The sequence below is a fragment of the Pleurodeles waltl genome, chromosome 5 (assembly GCF_031143425.1).
Source record: "Pleurodeles waltl isolate 20211129_DDA chromosome 5, aPleWal1.hap1.20221129, whole genome shotgun sequence".
NCBI lineage: Eukaryota > Metazoa > Chordata > Amphibia > Caudata > Salamandridae > Pleurodeles > Pleurodeles waltl.
This window is the reverse complement of record NC_090444.1, coordinates 594,188,604-594,206,987: the sequence shown is the minus strand read 5'-3', so window position 1 is coordinate 594,206,987 and position 18,384 is coordinate 594,188,604. Positions and strand designations below refer to the sequence as shown.

Sequence of the window (18,384 nt, the reverse complement as noted above, 5' to 3'; positions counted from 1 at the left end):
ATGCAAACAAGTGGAATGCTACAAGTCCTGTGGGCCTGCTCCATGGGAAGGAACAAACAACAAAAAGGAGGGACAAATGGGAACAAATACCCATTTGAAAACAAGGATTGTTAAAGGAATGGCATTGAAACATATGAATGAAAAGCAGTGGGCGGGCTCTAAGCCCACAAAGTGAATACAACAGATCCTGAAGCTCGACCTAAAAATTCATGATCAGATCTGATATCCACACTGCAAGGCAGCAGCATATAGCAGCATTCAACTGTAATGATGGTTTTATCATAGGCCTTCAGTTTTTTGCATAACTGTTTTACAGCTTTACCAATTCTTGCTGTGTTTAGCTCGACAAAGTATATGAGCATTGCTTTCTTTTGCATCATTATTAGCTAAATTAATGAGACCTATAAGGAGGAAACAAAGTATGTTTTTACCTAATGAAGTCACCAGGGACCTCAGCATTTGTGTTCTGCAAACTCTCTAGTCTCCTTATCTGTGTTTACCATGAAAACCAACATCCTCATTCCACCATATTTAATATATTATTACAACACAACCAACTGCTCAATGTCAACTAAACCAGTAGGATTAAAAAAAATGACTTGTGCCCGTTAGTTGAACAGAGTAGTAATAGAGGCTATAATAGGTAAGTTAATGTATGTCTGGTCTTAAATAAGACTTTTTAGTTTCTATATTTTCAAATGAAATGCAAACAGCTTTTTAACTTTTAAATAATTTGTGTCTTGAGAAAGAAACAAAAGGTGAAAGCTTAACCATTTTAAAGACAAATTTAATAAAAACACATTTTGCTAATGCTGAAACTGCAATCAAGGGGGTTGTTCCTTAAGCAACACCATTATTAAAAAAGTCAGACAAGACATGTTTACCGAGGGCACTCAGGGCCTGGTGAATTTCCTTCATCACGTTTTGATAAAGTTCCTTTTGCCATTCATGTAAAAGCTTCCACTCCTCTTCAGAGAAACAAGCAGCAACATCATAGAATGTAACCGGACCCTGAAACAGCAATTTGTACACAACATACTCAGCAATGTATTTTGGTTAAATAAATATATTATTGCAAACTTCAATATTATTCAGGATCGGAAAGCCCTTGATCTACAAGGGAAGTACTGCAGGTCAAGATTTTTGACAAAGCCTCTTAATGGCTATATGTTCAAGTTGTGTCTACGCACTGGTCAGCAGAAGGATAGCACATCTACCATGAGTTTCAGTTCTATGCAATATTTTCACTTTGCCTCAATTCATGTCATAGGCATCACATACTATCCTTGTGGCCACATAAACAAAAAAAAAACACAATACAATAAAATGTATTTCATTCATCCTTTCATTTTATTGATTCATTCATAAAAAGAGAGAGAGGACAGGAGGATGTGGAGCTCAGCTTTATGTGCAGTACAATCTACACTGACACGTTGACCTCTAATATGTCAATGCTGAAGTCAAATCACAAATTGCACATGCAAGACTTTAAACAATTTAGAAAAGGTTACACACAAGAAACGTTGATAATTTTAAGTGACTCCTAGATACAATGAAATAGATGTTCCCAGAGAAAGTTTAGAAAAATGCAATAAAAATGATTTAAAAACTTACTCAGGTGAAATTTGTGGGAAAGTGCAGCAAAGTGGTCCACTACACCTCATTTTGTGAAGATAGGAAGCCAATAAATAAGAAAATACTTTCCCCAAGCATAAATACTTTTTACTTATGTTGTGTACATAACCCTACCAATCCAGAATCTCTGCAATACACTTGCACAATTAAGGAAAAAGTAATATGCCAGAAAACTCACATAAATCATACATTTCCCTGGCATACGCTTAAAGGTTTTCTGAAGCATGGAAACAGACAATAGGGCAGTCATTATTAACCTGGCGGTCCGGGACGCCATTCCATGGAGGTATAATGAACGTGGCAGAACTGCCACTTTTGTAATTCCGCCACTGCCAGGCTTCGGCCACCAGGCAGCCTGGCGATGGCGGGGTTACAGATCCGACAGGGCAGCACTGCTAGCAGCGCTGCCCGCTGGTTAATATGCCAGGGAAAGGCTGGCCAAAAGGGTACCTCAGGCCCCCATGCACAGCCCCGTCACGCATTTCACTGCCCGATTTACGGGCAGTGAAATGCACGACTGGTGCTGCTGGCCCCACCGCACAGCTACATTGCCGCTGGCTCCATGTGGAGCTGGCATCAATGTTCAGGCCCTGCATTCAGCTGCGCAGAACCCCCCGCCAGCCCAGCTGAATGTTCATTATGTGGCCGGCGGGGTTTTTGCGCCTTGGCGGTCTTTTGTTAACTGCCAACTCAGTGGGTTTTCCCGCCGAGTTCATAATGACCCCCAAAATCTGTAAGCATACAGCTAAGTAATCCTAGACGTTTTTCAACAAGGACCCTCTGGTGGTTGCAGGCAAGCCTTGTTAAGAGGGTTATTTGTTATCACGCTATAAAAGAAATGATTGGTTATTTGGGATACCTTAACAGGCTCAACAGAAGAAGTACAATAAGCATTGGCAAAGCCATTAGGTGCCTATGGACGAACTATTAGCCTCGTCAATCTGATGGGAGCGGTAAATGGGAAGGTGGGTAAACTGGAGGTAAGCAGGACAGTATGAAGCGACCAGCAATGGCTGCGTCATGGCCTTTTTTTAGGGTTGAGTCTGCGTTGCATGCACTCGCGCATGCGTATCGCAGCAAGACGCTTTTGTATTTAGAAAAGGGCTCGGAGCCCTGTCAACTTAACGTCAGTGTTTTTTATTGGTTTGTGGGCTTGCCTAATAAAATCTGATTGCTTTCATTAGTCGAAGGCACGCATATGTCATGCCTTCTCCGGTGGCTAGCCCTCCTCAAGCGCAGCGACCAAGTAAAGAAAACATGAGAGGCTCGCTGTTTTCCATTGGGCTCGTGCACTCTAATTTACGAGCGCGATCTCGCTTGGCAGAAGTCGAGCGCTTTACATAGTTGATTTCACTTTTTCGGGTTAAGTACATAAATGCACTTTTGCCCGATAGGTGAAAAGTCGGGTTAGGAGTTTACAACGCGATCAGCTCTAACATGAGCAAACGCGAGACCCGTTGCATTGTAAATGCTTGTTTCTTTTGTCTGTTAGGAGAAGGGAGAATAAGTGGATGAGGTCGATATGGAGAGGAGAAGAAACAGTGATGGATCGGTTGGAGGTTAGGTGAAGCAGAGACTGGGCGGGTGGGGGCTAGAAGAGAGGGTGTAAATGGGGGATAAGAAACTGGAATGGCAGTGGGTGGGAGGAGAAAATCAGGGATATCCTGTATTATCTACGCTTTGAGTATTTCACAAGACCACTAAGTTGTAAACTGTGAACTAAAGAAAGCTGGAAAATACACAGACTGTAAGTAAGTGTCTGTCTTCTTAGAAAACCTCGGCTCGTGGGAGATCTGTGAATTAATTTGAAAAAAGGAATTAACTTCAGAATTTAGACCATAGCTTCTCGGTTATTGGTGTAGTAAACACAGGCCAGTTGTTGAATCCCTCCATCAAGTGTGCCCTGTCATTTACCTTGACTGCACCAAAGATGCCCTGTTGTGTATCCTCCTTCCACCACAATGTATGGCCTGTTGTGTACCCTGCAAACTTTGACAGTGAAGAGATTGGAGGGGCAGCTTTGAAAAACTACTGCTACACATTTATAGTAGAGAAAGTAGGCGCTGCTTCACAAAAACAGAAAAACAGGAACTTTCTTTCTCCTAGAAGAGATGTAATTTGCTACCTTTATGCTTTAATTATTTTGCAATGTTTGATTTCTCCAGTAGCCAATTTTCATTGTGCAATTACACAAATGCTCTCTATGGTGTGTAAATGATTGTTGAGGCATAACAAAAAAATATTTCAGTAGCGATTCCTTAGTCTCTTTTATGCCAAACAGCTGTCTGGCAAATGCTGCTTTCACCATGGGAAAGGATAGTAAGTGCAAGAAAACATTCGCCCAGCCGCAACTCTGGAAAAGAAAAGAATGCTTCTCAACACAGCAGATAATTACTCTTTTTGCATGTGGCATAATGGTGCAGCTCAACCCAATCAAAGCATACTAAGCTTATGCAAAATGGTGCAGTAACATTCCACACAAAAACTACAGTAAATGGTCCAGTGCCAAGGTCACAGGGCCCTTGTTTAATTAGAAATGCCAGTTTAGGCATGGTATTGCCAACTAAGCATGCAATTGATACACATGTGTAGTGACATGTACTGTATACAGTTATCATGTGGTGTATGATTTGGACTTTTTTCTAATGTCTTATCTATTCTGGAGTTCCTGATGGCATAAGTGGAACGTAAAAAAGGAAAGACCTGCCAAATTGTACATTCAGATAAAAAGGCTCTACAAAGAGGAACCATTAAAAAACAGCTCTTGCACCAGAAACGGTGCAGCATGACCACATTAGCTGGGGACAAGGTGTCATTCAAAGGTCTACATCTGGCTTTAGGCGTGTTTCTCTGGATAGCAAACATCAACGAATAGGAAGGATGCTGCGTTATGGGCTGTGTAGGCAGATGGGACATTAACTTTGGAAATGAGAAACCAGATTAGAGTCTTGGCATCACCTCAGCATCCTGTGATTCTGGGCAAATCACTTTATCTCCCCTGCCTTAAAAATAAAAATGAATTTTGATGCTGAAGTCAACTGTCACATAGCTTTCAGTCTGGTTGAATTCGCACTATTTAAAAATGCTAAATAAAAAAAAGGAATTAAATAGTAACTCAATCTAGCAAGAGGTGCGGAGGGAGACTAATTAAGTTAAATGAATCTGTACTTGAGCCATGCTCCACATGGAGACAAGGCAATGACAGCAAACAAGAGTGATAATGGTGCTCTCAAATGGTGAGTGATGGGAGGGCTAAAAGCCCCTTTTTGTAGGGGTCTTGTTTTTAAGATACAATAGATCGTCACCATAGTGACAGCGCATTCACACTGCTTGCAGACTCTATCTAAAAATAGAGTGAGAAACTGAGCAGAAAACTAACAGACTGGCAAGAAACTGCCATCTCATTGACTTAAGACAAAGGTTTGATCTAGAGGCTGTACAATGTTTTGTTGTGAGGAATCACACAAATCGTGCCAATAGAGATATATATCAGGGCTCGAAAAATCATAACATTTTTACTAGACCTGCAGGTCGAGTAACTTAAATCATCTACTCGACCTAACTGTAATGTACTTGACTTGTAAACGGGTCTCAAACTGTGTGATCCTAGGCAAATAGTTTACAGAGTCACCTTTTTCTTAATTCTCAAATATGTGAGCTCAGCATTTCTGCAGTACAAAAAAATCCTCTTTTCTTTGATTAAGTAGACTAAAGTTTGCTGCACGCATCACAAGAATCTAGCCCACATACCCATGAGGTCCAGCCCACATAACCTAGGACTTCTTTTAGTTTACTAACAATATTGCCATCAGGGCAGGAGTGTTTCTCAGTTTGTTTGAACACTCAAGTTTAATAAATGTATCACTGAACCATGATGTGGTCACATATTGTCATCTACACACAGTAACTTTCCAAGAAATGTCTAAAAACCTCTCCACTAACTTGCATTTTTACTGCTAAAACTGCATAGTGTATTAACAATCTGTGAAAACTGGGTTTTAGAAAACATATCCTTTGCTCATCAACATGTAAAGTATTCCGATTTGTGTTCATCCTAATAAAATATTTTTTCATCACACAGATATATAATAAAGGGCTTTCACAGCTACTGAAATATATTTTGAAATGTTCACACAATTGACTTAGTCATTTAAATGTCCAGTGTTAGGGAAAACCTGATACCTTATATCCTTTTATTTTGCATTCTAAGCAGCAGGTCACACAGTTTACCTCACAAGGTCCTGGAACTCTGCACTCAGAAGTAAAATAAATTGTAAGAAAATCTGATTTTTGACCTCTGTCTGTGAACACAGGGCAAATGTGACATAAGAACAAGATTTAAAAGCATCTTGTATTGCCCTTCCACTTTTCAACTGAACAGAACACCTGTTCAGTGTCAACTCACTAAAAGGGACAAGTAAGTATTAAAAATAGCTCTACCTGATCAAATAAGACTCGTCAATGCGAGTGGTGAAGTGGATTTTTCGAGCCCTGTATATGGACATGTGATGGAGTTATTAAGAAGTCCTCCTGTATTGATCTGAAGTACTCGAGTGGAATAAAAGCATAAGAGGAGTAAAGCTGCTGCTTGAAAAACTGGTGATGGCAGCAGACTGAGGCAGTGTTCCTACTTAGGGATTCGAAAAGTGAAAACCTCGCTGGAAGGCAAGAATGGCTCTTCAAGCTTTGAGGGTCTTTACCTTGGTCATCTTCACCCACCTGATAGGTGGTGGGAGGGACCTGGTAGTGTTTATAGATGGCTTGCGTCCTTTACCACAAAATAAATAACATTTTAGGAGAACAAATGCTAATTACCCTGGGAGGATGAGGAAATCTGATGCAATCAGCACCATCTCAATTTTCTTTTTTTACTTAACCCAAGCAAAGGATGACTCTGAGGAGTGGAAGAAGGAAACAATGAAGAAAGCAGAATGGGGGTAGTGGAAAATTGACAAGTAATCAAAAACAGCCATTCGGTAAAGGTAAAGGGATTGTTAGAGTCCTCTTGTCAGAAGGAAGTAGAGTGAGATGTTGAGTGGTACCTTCCATCACAACAGGATTACCACTGAAAGAAGGGTGGCACTGGCTGGGGACAGAATTTTTAGATTACACTTTACATAGAAGCAGGATTTGGTTCAATAAGTTTATTTAAAGAAATTGCAGAACATGTAAAAAGGCATGAATTGCCTTAATTAGGATATCGAAACACAACACCATTGGAGCGGTGACTAGAAAAGTGAAACAGAGGACAAGGTCAACCGTACTGTCACAATAGTGATTCTAAAATACCTTCCTGCACTACTAAGATTCTACATTAGAGCAACCACGTTGTTAGCCCAATCTGCCCATCTAGTCCCCGGAAGGAAACCCAATCCCTATACTTGTGCTAATGGTAAAGAAGTGGTCTGTTTGTCTGCTAGGAGTCCTCCCACATGGATGAAGAGAAGATGCAGAGTTTCAGCAGAAACTGCGACAACAACATGCAGCATGAGATGGCTGGCTGGCTGGAATGACCCCTTGACTTACTTGGGCAATGCTCCACACAGCAACAAGGAAGTGACGACATCCCAAGGCTGCCAAATTAGAAGGCATAAAACAAGAGTGATAATGGTACTAGCAAATGGTAAGTGATGGGGGGCCTAAAAGCCCCTTTTGTAGAGGTTCTTTTTTCAGATACAATAGATCGGTGCCATAGTGACAGTGCATGCATGCTGCCTGCAGGCTCTACCTACAAATGGGCTTGTGCATTAGGCCTCAAGAGAACAAAGATTCATCCCGTTGTTACAGAAAAGCAGTTTCAAGTGAAGAGCAAGGAGAGAAGACAAAATAAACTAGGTCCTACATATATAGTTGCTTATTTCACTTTTTAAAAGCTTGCCAGTAGGAGGAGTTCGATGGGAGGAATTTTGATAAATAGTGACTGGTGGTAGTCCAAAATTGTACATCATCAAAATGTGAGCCTTAATTACAATTGAAACATGTTTTGCTCTAAGTGTCTAGAGACGTTACAAAATTAATTTGACTTAACCTTACATCCTTTGCAGTTTTATTATTAGTAGTACCTTTTAAAGAATACGTTTCTTCAAACCATATGTGTTGTAGCTAATTTCTGATTATTACTGTATTTGCCTATTAACAAAGAACCTTTTGTAACTTGAAACAATAGTGCAGCGATGTACTGAACTATGTATTCCTGGCATTGGTCATACCAGGGCTCAACTATGCTTTGACTCCATTTTGTATCTGTATGGTTGCATTCATGCTATTCATTGTGTGTTTATATTTCTCAATGACATCACATGCAGCAAGATGTGCTTTGTGTCTACATGCTGTTCTCAAAGAACTCTGGGTGATGTCTTTGGTTATTTTTCAAGGCTCTTCCTGCTTGCTCACTGTAGGCTATTCATTCATGAGTCTTTTGATTGTTTATGTAACTAGATTAGTTATGACACCTAAAATGACATTAGGTCATTGGAGATTATAGTATATTCATTTATGGGATAGTGCAAGGCTGGTGGTGTTATATGAAGTTCCATTATGCTCTGTTACGATTCCACAATGTAATGTTACAATCACTCACCGAATGTTGACTGTATAATTTGTATTGCCATTCATTGCAAAAATCATTATAAAAAGCCCTCAACTTGGGGGTGAGGCAGACTCTTTTCTGAGCCTCTAGGGATGCTGCCTGATTACATATTGATTTGCTGCACACTCTGGACGTAGTCTATTTTTCAGATTTTGCTCAATGTTGCATCTATTTTAGATGCTAATATAGCCTTTGTAGCAGTTGATTTCTGAGCCTTATGCCCGATTTATTGAAACTACTAACTTTTTGTCTTCGGGAATGCACATTCATATTTTAATAAACCTTTATTGTTTTTTAAATTACTGATCTCAAACTCCCTTTTTCAGTCAGTTCTTATTGATTGACTATTTTGAAATGGTGTTTTGAATCTTATCTTCAGGCTCCCATTGCTCATCTGTTCTTGATGACAATGCTGCCCTCTTTCCGGATTGGGTGCTGTCTCAATCATGCAGATTAACTGAGAGATAGTGCTCATATCAGCAATAGGTTCAGGACCATATGTCAACTCCCCAGCGCGATACCACTGAATCTCTGGAAACAAAATGCTCTACATCCCACCTACACTCAATAATAAGGAGACAAGAGCTGAATGTCTGTCGGTCTGCTGATGTGGATTTTACCTCAAAACACCTTTTACAGCATGTAAATACTAATCAACATGGATTTAATGCTAGTAGAAATGGCTTCCACAGAAGCAGGACCCAAAGCATACTCAGTGTTTATTATTTGGGAAGAATTCTATAAAAGAAATGTGCAAATATGTTTTGGAATTTTCCTCATTGGACAAGTCCCAAAAATCCCTCTGAACAGACTTCTGTAGCAGATTGTTTGCAGGGGCCAATTGAGGCAGGCCACGATACCAACCACTTCCAGGCTTACTTTTTCCAAGTTTCACCTAGCAGAATAAAGCATCTTCTCTGGCAGTCAGGAACAATAAGCTCCCTTCCTCTGGAAGAAATCAAGAGGTCTTCATACAAGAAATAACGGAGGACAAAGAAGAGCCACTTTCTGTACTAGCAGTCTTATCCTTTTTTCTGCTGCAAATGTAAAAGACAGAAAACAAAATTCCTTCAAAAGTGGCAAATAATATCGCCAAATAGTTGGGTTTTACAAACAGTGCATAGCTTTCACTTAGAATTATATTTATCACCAGTTCTCAGATTTGCAGAAAGGAAGGGATTCTGGTTTCCTAGGAGACAGAGAAACTACTGAACAAATCTGCTCAGAATTAACCTTTCCTTACCTGAGGTTTCAGAAACACCATCTTACTATTCCAAAGAAAGAATAAGAAAACATTGTGTCCTGTGATAAATGTTTTTTTCTGCTTTATCGACACTTCAAAATGCAGATAATAGTGCATTTGCAGGACAAACTATTTCCAGGGGAAGTAGGCTAGAACTCATCCATATATACCTCTAGATTCTAATCTACCACAACCATAAAAAACGTACTTCAATTCCAGTGGAAGGGCTTCTCTTACCAGTTCTCTTAATGCCCTTCTGCGGTCTTGTCCACCCAATGGTGTTTCAACAATTAACTGAAATCATTTGTCTTCACTTTTTGAGCTAGGTGCTTTTGGGTGACAGTATCTTTGAATAAAACTACAATAATAAATCAGGCAAAGGCACTGTAAAATATAATGTGTAATGAGCAATTTCCCCCATATAGGATTTGAGATAAATTATGGATAGTTAGAAAACGTTTTTTTGCAAAAGAACAGAGGTTTCATAGCTCAGAAAAATCTAGTCTTCAGCTTTCAAAGTTCAAAGTAGAGTAGATGTACAACAAGGTCAGAAATCCAAGATGTACTCTTACTTCTTCCCCTTACAAAAACAGATTAATTGGGACATCAATTCTTACCATATTCCCAGGTCTCTACTCGAACGAGCCAAGCAGTGTCTAGATATATATAACGTAAGGCCAAGTGGGAATCTCTTACATGCGAACATGAAGCCAGATTGGAACTGCTAAAATGGCTAAACAATCTGGACCCTTGGAATGGAAAATGCTTGTTCATTACCAGCCCAGATATAGTCTAAGAATTAGACGCCAGACGACCAAGATAAAGAATGCTGTGTGGTACATTCTCAACGAGTGGCACTGAAACTCTCCATATTCCACAACTGTTTGAGCTCCTCACAAGGTAATTTGCTGCCAGAAGTTTTACCAAAGAAAAATTGAAAAGATTTGCTTCTTCTTAGACTAGACAATGTTTCAATGGTCCCATACATAATTCATGTGCTAAATAGAGGTTTGTGTGAATACTGTCTTCAGAATCTGATCTCACTAACCACAGCAAAACATCCATGAATTCCCAAAAAACAAAGATGTTACTTAACAGTCATGAGTGGTTTCACATGCAAAGTCCTAATCAGTGCATGATAGGGTGCAAGTTATGGTTAATTTATGGTTTGGCTGTGTACCTATAACAATACTTTTGCTATGCGTTTTCACTGAATTTCTGCAGTTTTTCTAAATGTATGTTAATGTCTTATAACCAAAGCTAACCATATCATCAATTTCACCTTTGCTTTTTAAATGAATTTCAGTCAGTCAGTCAAAATACTTTATTCGGTTCAAAGATAAACCATAAAAGACATCAAATATATACATACACAAATTCTCAAATGTACAATAAATAGCAATATTAGTAATAATAATTTTGAATACCAAGGGCAGCATATATATAATTTAACAGAGCGTGTATTATTTATTTATTTTTTTAATCCAATACCACATCCTTTCTTTCTCTGTGCCCAAACACCTATTTATGGCGAACACCTCCACCCAACCCACCCCAGGTGCCAGCCCAAACTGCACACAGCCTTTGTGGGCAGTTCAGGTTGGCTGCCTGTGCCAAACCCCTCTGTTATGGTAGGATTAATCCCCTATTACACATATGTGTGGTGTACTCCTAAAGTCCTAAACCCATATACATATGTAATTTGAGTTGTATTTTTTTTTTTATACAATAGAGTTCACCACTTTGTAGTTATGATTTACGCTCTATTGAAAAGGCATTTTTTAATTTGCCTATAACGTTTTACCTTGTGGACCGATTTGCATGAAACTGGGCAGTCTACTTAGTAAATTAGGTATCATGACGGTCCGCCCACGAAAACAAAAGTTAAGAGGGGTGCAAAAACAAGCAACTTCCAATGTGCTCACATCTACAGCCCTAACGGCTAAATAGGTTTATCATATATTGGGCTTTACTCAGTAAGTTTTCCTTTTTTTGATTTAGGGGTGTAAGTGTGTTCAGTAGTTTTTGAGATATAAGTGTTTAAAAGAGTTACTGAGCGTGCTTTCATGGGTTGACACTTTTGTATATCTCTGCCGTTTTTCATGCCTTGAAAATCCTGTCAATCACATTTAAAAAAAATATTATTGGCTGAATTAGGGCTGTCTTGAAACTTGTAAGTCGCCTGAGATTTGTGAGTTTCCCTGTGTGGAAAAAAAAATTCTGCAGACATTGGGGGGCCAAACGTAAAGAAGACTGACTCCAAAGCATTGGTCAAAGCTACCCAGATGCAAGAAAAATATAAAGCAATCCGGAGGAATATAGCAAAGAAAAGAGTGCTCGATTAGCAAGTCAAAGCCTACTCTTCAGCAGCCAATTTAGGTGCTGGATTTGACCACCATTTTGTTCCAGACTCATGAATTTCAGGCAGCATTAAGAAAAAAAAAAGCGCAAGAAAAAGTCAAACATTATAAAGATGTAACAAGGAAGGACCCAGGCAAGGCTGTGTGCCTCACCCCTGCTGTGCAGCACTCACTGCAGGAAGACTGGAGCCTCAGCACTTGGGCTGTGCACATCCACCATTGTGCACGGCCAAATGCTGGGGCAGAAGGTGCTGGGCACGTACAGCAGGTTGGGAACAGAAGACGTGCAGCAGTAGTCAGTCGTCCAACCTCTGCTGTGCAGCGGGGGTTAAAATTAATTATGGTAGTAGCTCAAACGAGTACATCCACTCAAAGTCATCATACATATGTATATATGTGTGCATGTGTGTAGACCTGGCATCCTTGTTGTGGTCTCCCTTAACTTTTTGCCTCTACTTCCCAGGTTGTTTCTGTGTGCTGGACTCTGTTTTTGCTGTTTTTGTTAATTTGGGCACACTTTACCACTGCTGACCAGTGCTGAGGTGCAAGTGCTCCCTATGTGAAATTGAATGTATTGGCTTTTCCATGACTGGCATATTTGATTTACTAATAAGTCCCTAGTAAAGTGCACTAGAGGTGCCCAGGACCTGTAAATCAAATGCTACTAGTGGGCCTGCAGCACTTGTTGTGCCACCCATATGAGTAGCCCTGTAAATATGGTTCAGACATGCCACTGCAGTGTCTATGGGAGCAGTTTTAAAACTGCCAGTTCGACTTACTAAACTTTCCCTTTTTATACATGCAAGACACCCCTAAGGTAGGCCCTAGGTAGCCCCATGGGCAGGTTGCAGTGTATGTACTGATGTGTTTTGCATGTCCTAACAGTGAAATATTGCCAAATTCGGTTTTCACTGTGCAAGGCCTAACTATCTCATAAATTAACATGGGGGCTGCCTTTAAATATTATTAAAGTGAAGATTCCCTTTGAGAGCAGATACAAATGTGGAGTTTGGGGTCTCTGAACTCACAATTTAAAAATACATATTTTATGGCAGTTGCTTTTTCGATTGTTAGTTTGAAAATGACACTTTTAGGAAGTAGGCATTTTCTTGCTTAAACCATTCTGTGACTCTGTCTGTATGTGGATTCCCGGTATGGGTCAGTTTGACAGTAGGGCTGTTTGTACATCTCCTCTAGACAGTGACACAAAGGGTGCTGGGGTGTAGCCTGCATATCCTGATGAGCCATCTGTGCTAGAGTGGAGGGAGGAGTGGTCACTCACACCTGAAAGGGCTGGGCCTGCTCTCACACAATGCAGTCTCCAACCCCCTGGTGTGTGTCTGGGGCCTGGCCTAGGCAAGGCAGGATCTGTGAACAACAGATACTTCCTATGAAGTTTGCCTACTTCAAAGGCAGAAAGGGGTATAACTAGTAGACCCGAAACCCCAGACTTTAGATCACTTCTGGAAATCAGGAGGAACCTCAGCCAAGGAGAAGAGCTGAGGAGAAGTGCTGCCCCTGCCGCTGACTGTGCTTTGTTGGGCTATCCTGCAGTTGCTGCTTATGCCTGTGAAAGGGGACAGAGAATGGACTCTGTTGTGCATTCCTGCTTGAGAGGTATCTCCAAGGGCTTGGAGTAGAGCTTGCCTCCTGTTTTGAAGCTTCAGGGACAGCAAAGGCTTCACCATCCAGTTTTGAGCCTACACGCTGTGGACTCTAGCTTGACAGAGGGTGCCATTCCAGTTCCTGGGCCCCTGCAAGTGAATGTCGGGTGAAAACCTGTGAAACGACGCGGGGCAACGCCGTGCGACTTCACTAAGGATGCCGCTGCACGGAACCCATGATGCCACCTGGACCTAAAGCCGTGGACCTCGCAGAAGCGCGACAACCCCAACGACTCCGCAGGCATAGCATCGCCGCTGCCACTGATCCCACCCGATTTTGCTGAGATCGAGTGTCGTACCGACATTTGTGACACCCGAGTCAGTCGCGCCGCCTGTGACCCCATGATGTGAACGCGATCCCGTGAGTTCGCCTCGCAGCACCATGACTTCGCCAGACTTCATCTCTTCCGGAGGTACCCAGGGACCAACACCGCACAACCAACGCCGCCTCACTTCCACCACTCTGCATTAAGGACCAGACGCCTCTTCGCTACACCTCTGTCCAGCAGCACCAGACCCAACGCCACATCGGATCCAGCAACGCCTCACTCCCCGACTCCGTGCACCGGCCTGTTTTCCACTTGCTTCACAAAGGTACACTACCTGGGGGCCCGTGCGACTCCGTAAACGGCACCAGTGGCGTTGCATTGTGATAAACGCCTTTGTCACGAAGCAGCATTTGTGCCTCTATGCAATATTTAATTGCTAAGATCATATTTTTAATGGTGTATTGTGGGTTTTTATCGTATTGGGTCTTGTTTATTTAGATAAAATATTTACTATTTTTCTAAACTTGAGTTGTGTCATTTTGTGTTGGTACAAATACTTAACTCATTGTCTCAGAGTTAAGCCTACCTGCTCATGCCAAGCTACCAAAGGGGAGAGAGGGGGTTAACTGAGTGTGATTCTCCTTTACCCCGACTAGAGTGAGGGTCCTTGCTTGGACGGGGGGTAACTGACTGCCAACCAAAGACCCCATTTCTAACATTGGTGACCAGCGGTTGGGATTGGACTTGTATTTGTACTTGACATACACTGATTAAGTGTACACTACTGTTTTCAGTGCAGACCATTACGTGATCAGATACTACGTGACTGCCAACCAAAGACCCTATATATATATATATATATATATATATATATATATAAAAATAAATATATAGAACATTTTTGCACAGTGGCAATTGCTAAAGTGCAGTTATCAGAGTTTCCATATGAAGAGAGTTTTTTTGTGGTAATAACAGCGCAATTTGACTAATCTTCATGAAACTTTCCAAATAAAGAATTCATCCACCACAGCGCCTTCCTGGAAAGTTTGAGGGTGATCAGTCAAGTTAGGAGTTGAGAAAAAGGGGGGGGGGTGTGAAATAGGTATTTTTGAGCAGCGATACAGGGAAACTGGCTGAAAAAATGTAATCTAAGTTTGGTAGGAAGCTAGATCTCTCGGAAAGTGTGTTTTGTGCTTTGGTGTAAATCTGTTCAGCTGTTTCAGAGAAACTAGGCTTACAAAAATAGTAAGACCTAGCATTGCAGCTCTTCCACAGGAGAAAACATAAAAATAAAGCATTCTAATTGGCTGGACCAAGACCGGTCCAACAGGATTGTGAGATGTAATTGGTTGGCTGCAGCATGAAGAGAAATTTTGTGGCCGCCACTGCAGGCCTGGGGGACTCTGTCACCAAGTCCTAAAGGAATAATGTAAACAAAAAAACATGGTGCATGGTCGGACACCCGGACGCCTTATACCTTGAAGGATCCCACCATAGGGGCATTTTTTTTAAAAAACATTTTGGGACGCCCTGGGGTTGCAGGGCTCCCGCAGGAGCCAACCTGTACCTCACAGCCCTCTTGTACTCTTGCAGGAATCCAGAGGGACCTAGAAAAAAAAACATAAAATAGGAAAATGTGGGGTAGAGATCTGTGGGGCAGTGTCTGCCTGCGGGGATATGTCCACTTGAGGGGAGTTGGACACTGTGGCCAACTCCACAACAGCATGGCTGGGAGGCTGACTATTGTTATAATTTGTGCATCTCCATACACAGTGTATTCAACTCGATAGCCACATTACATTAACTATCAACTGCGCCTTCTCCATGCATTGCTTATACCCTTTTATATTATAACACATATACTATCTAAAATAAAAACTCAGCTCATCCAGCAATTTCATAAACCACCAGAAGAAATTCCCATCTGCCATTCAAGCCTGTTGTCAAGCATCTAGTTGAGTCACACCTGCTTGAAGAACTTTCACTGATCATCAATGTAAGGAAATGGCTCCCTGTTGCAGTTACCCCCCACTTTTTGCCTGATACTGATGCTGACTTGACTGAGAAGTGTGCTGGGACCCTGCTAACCAGGCCCCAGCACCAGTGTTCTTTCACCTAAAATGTACCATTGTTTCCACAATTGGCACACCCCTGGCACACAGATAAGTCCCTTGTAAAAGGTACCAGTGGTACCAAGGGCCCTGTGACCAGGGAAGGTCCCTAAGGGCTGCAGCATATGTTGTGCCAACCTGAGGGACCCCTCACCTAACACATGCACACTGCCATTGCAGATTGTGTGTGTTGGTGGGGAGAAAAAGGCAAAGTTGACATGGCATCCCCCTCAGGATGCCATGCGCACAAAATTCTGCCTGTGGCATAGGTATGTCACCTCTCTAGCAGTCCTTACAGCGCTAAGGCAGGGTGCACTGTACCACAGGTGAGGGCATAGCTGCATGAGCAATATGCCCCTACAGTGTCCAAGTCTATTCTTAGACATTATAAGTACAGTGTGGCCATATTAAGTATATGGTCTGGGAGTTTGTCAAAAACGAACTCCACAGCTCCATAATGGCTACACTGAATACTGGGAAGTTTGGTATCAAACTTCTCAGAATAATAAACCCACACTGATGCCAGTGTTGGATTTATTAAAAAATGCACACACAGGGCATCTCAGAGATGCCCCCTGTATTTTACCCAATTGTTCAGTGCAGGACTGACTGGTCTGTGCCAGCCTGCTGCTGAGAGATGAGTTTCTGACCCCATGTGGTGAGGGCCTTTGTGCTCTCTGAGGACAGAAACAAAAGACTGCTCTGGGTGGAGGTGCTTCACACCTCCCCCCTGCAGGAACTGTAACACCTAGCAGTAAGCCTCAAAGGCTCAGGCTTCATGTTACAATGACCCAGGGCACTCCAGCTAGTGGAGATGCCCGCCCCCTGGACACAGCCCCCACTTTTGGCGGCAAGTCCAGCTGAGATAATGAGAAAGACAAGGAGGAGTCACCCACCAGTCAGGACAGCCCCTAAGGTGTCCTGAGCTGAGGTGACCCATGCCTTTAGAAATCCTCCATTTTGATTTTGGAGGATTCCCCCAATAGAAATAGGGATGTGCCCCCTCCCCTCAGGGAGGAGGCACAAAGAGAGTGTAGCCACCCTCAAGGACAGTAGCCATTGGCTACTGCCCTCCCAGACCTAAACACACCGCTAAATTCAGTATTTAGGGGCCCCCAGAACCTAGGAAACGAGATTCCTGCAACCTGAAGATGAAGAAGGACTGCTGACCTAAAGCCCTGCAGAGAAGACGGAGACACCAACTGCTTTGGCCCCAACCCTATCGGCCTGTCTCCCCACTTCAAGAAAAACTTCAACAGCGACGCGTCCCCTAGGGTCCAGCGAACTCTGAAGCCTCAGAGGACTACCCTGCATCTAATAGGACCAAGAAACTCCCGAGGACAGCAGCCCTGTTCCACAGAAACTGCAACTTGGCAACAAAGAAGCAAATTTTAAAGACCACACGTTTCCCGCCGGAAGCGTGAGACTTTCCACTCTGCACCCGACGCCCCCGGCTCGACCTGCGGAAAACTAACTCTACAGGGAGGACTCCCCGGTGACTGCGAGCCCGTGAGTAGCTAGAGTTGACCCCTCTGAGCCCCCACAGCGACACCTGCAGAGGGAATCCAGAGGCTCCCCCTGACCGCGACTGCCTGCTTCAAGGAACCCGACGCCTGGTAAACACACTGCACCCGCAGCCCCCAGGACCCGAAGGAACCGAGCTCCAGTGCAGGAGCGACCCCCATGCGGCCCTCTTCCTAGCCCAGGTGGTGGCTACCCTGAGGAGCCCCCCCTTGCCTGCATCGCTGAAGAGACCCCCGGGTCTCCCATTGAATCCTATTGCGAACCCGACGCCTGTTTGCACTCTGCACCCGGCCGTCCCTGTGCCGCTGAGGGTGTACTTTCTGTGCCTACTTGTGTCCCCCCCGGTGCCCTACAAAACCCCCCTGGTCTGCCCTCCAAAGTCTTGGGTACTTACCTGCTGGCAGACTGGAACCGGGGCACCCCTATTTCCATTGAAGCCTATCTGTTTTGGGCACCACTTTGGCCTCTGCACCTGACCGGCCCTGAGCTGCTGGTGTGGTAACTTTGGGGTTGCCTTGAACCCCCAACGGTGGGCTACCTTGGACCCAACTTTGAACCCTGTAAGTGCTTTACTTACCTGTGAACCTAACAAATACTTACCTCCCCCAGGAACTGTTGATTTTTGCAGTGTCCAATTTTAAAATAGCTTATTGCCATTTTTGCCAAAACCGTACATGCTATTGTGATGATTCAAAGTTCCTAAGATACCTGAGTGAAATACCTTTCATTTAAAGTAGTGTTTGTAAAACTTGAACCTGTGGTTCTTAAAATAAACTAAGAAAATATATTTTTCTATATAAAAACCTATTGGCCTGGAATTGTCTTTGAGTGTGTGTTCCTCATTTATTGCCTGTGTGTGTACAACAAATGCTTAACACTACCCTCTGATAAGCCTACTGCTTGACCACACTACCACAAAATAGAGCTTTAGAATTATCTCTTTTTGCCACTATCTTACCTCTAAGGGGAACCCTTGGACTCTGTGCATG

At 42.7% G+C, this 18,384-nt stretch overlaps 1 protein-coding gene across 9 annotated transcripts in view; it reads right to left on the bottom strand.

Annotated features, from left to right (window-relative positions):
- The window catches only part of ZNF670 (zinc finger protein 670), a 185,762-nt gene that overhangs the window by 124,191 nt on the left and 43,187 nt on the right, over window positions 1-18,384 (bottom strand). For 8 of the 9 annotated variants that reach the window (XM_069234430.1, XM_069234431.1, XM_069234433.1 and 5 more), the window contains one exon: window positions 885-1,011. The exons of the other annotated variant lie outside the window; for it this stretch is intronic. In XM_069234430.1, the coding sequence (XP_069090531.1) occupies window positions 885-1,011 (127 nt within the window). The remainder of the gene's footprint in view (window positions 1-884; window positions 1,012-18,384) is intronic. 9 annotated transcript variants of the gene reach the window in all.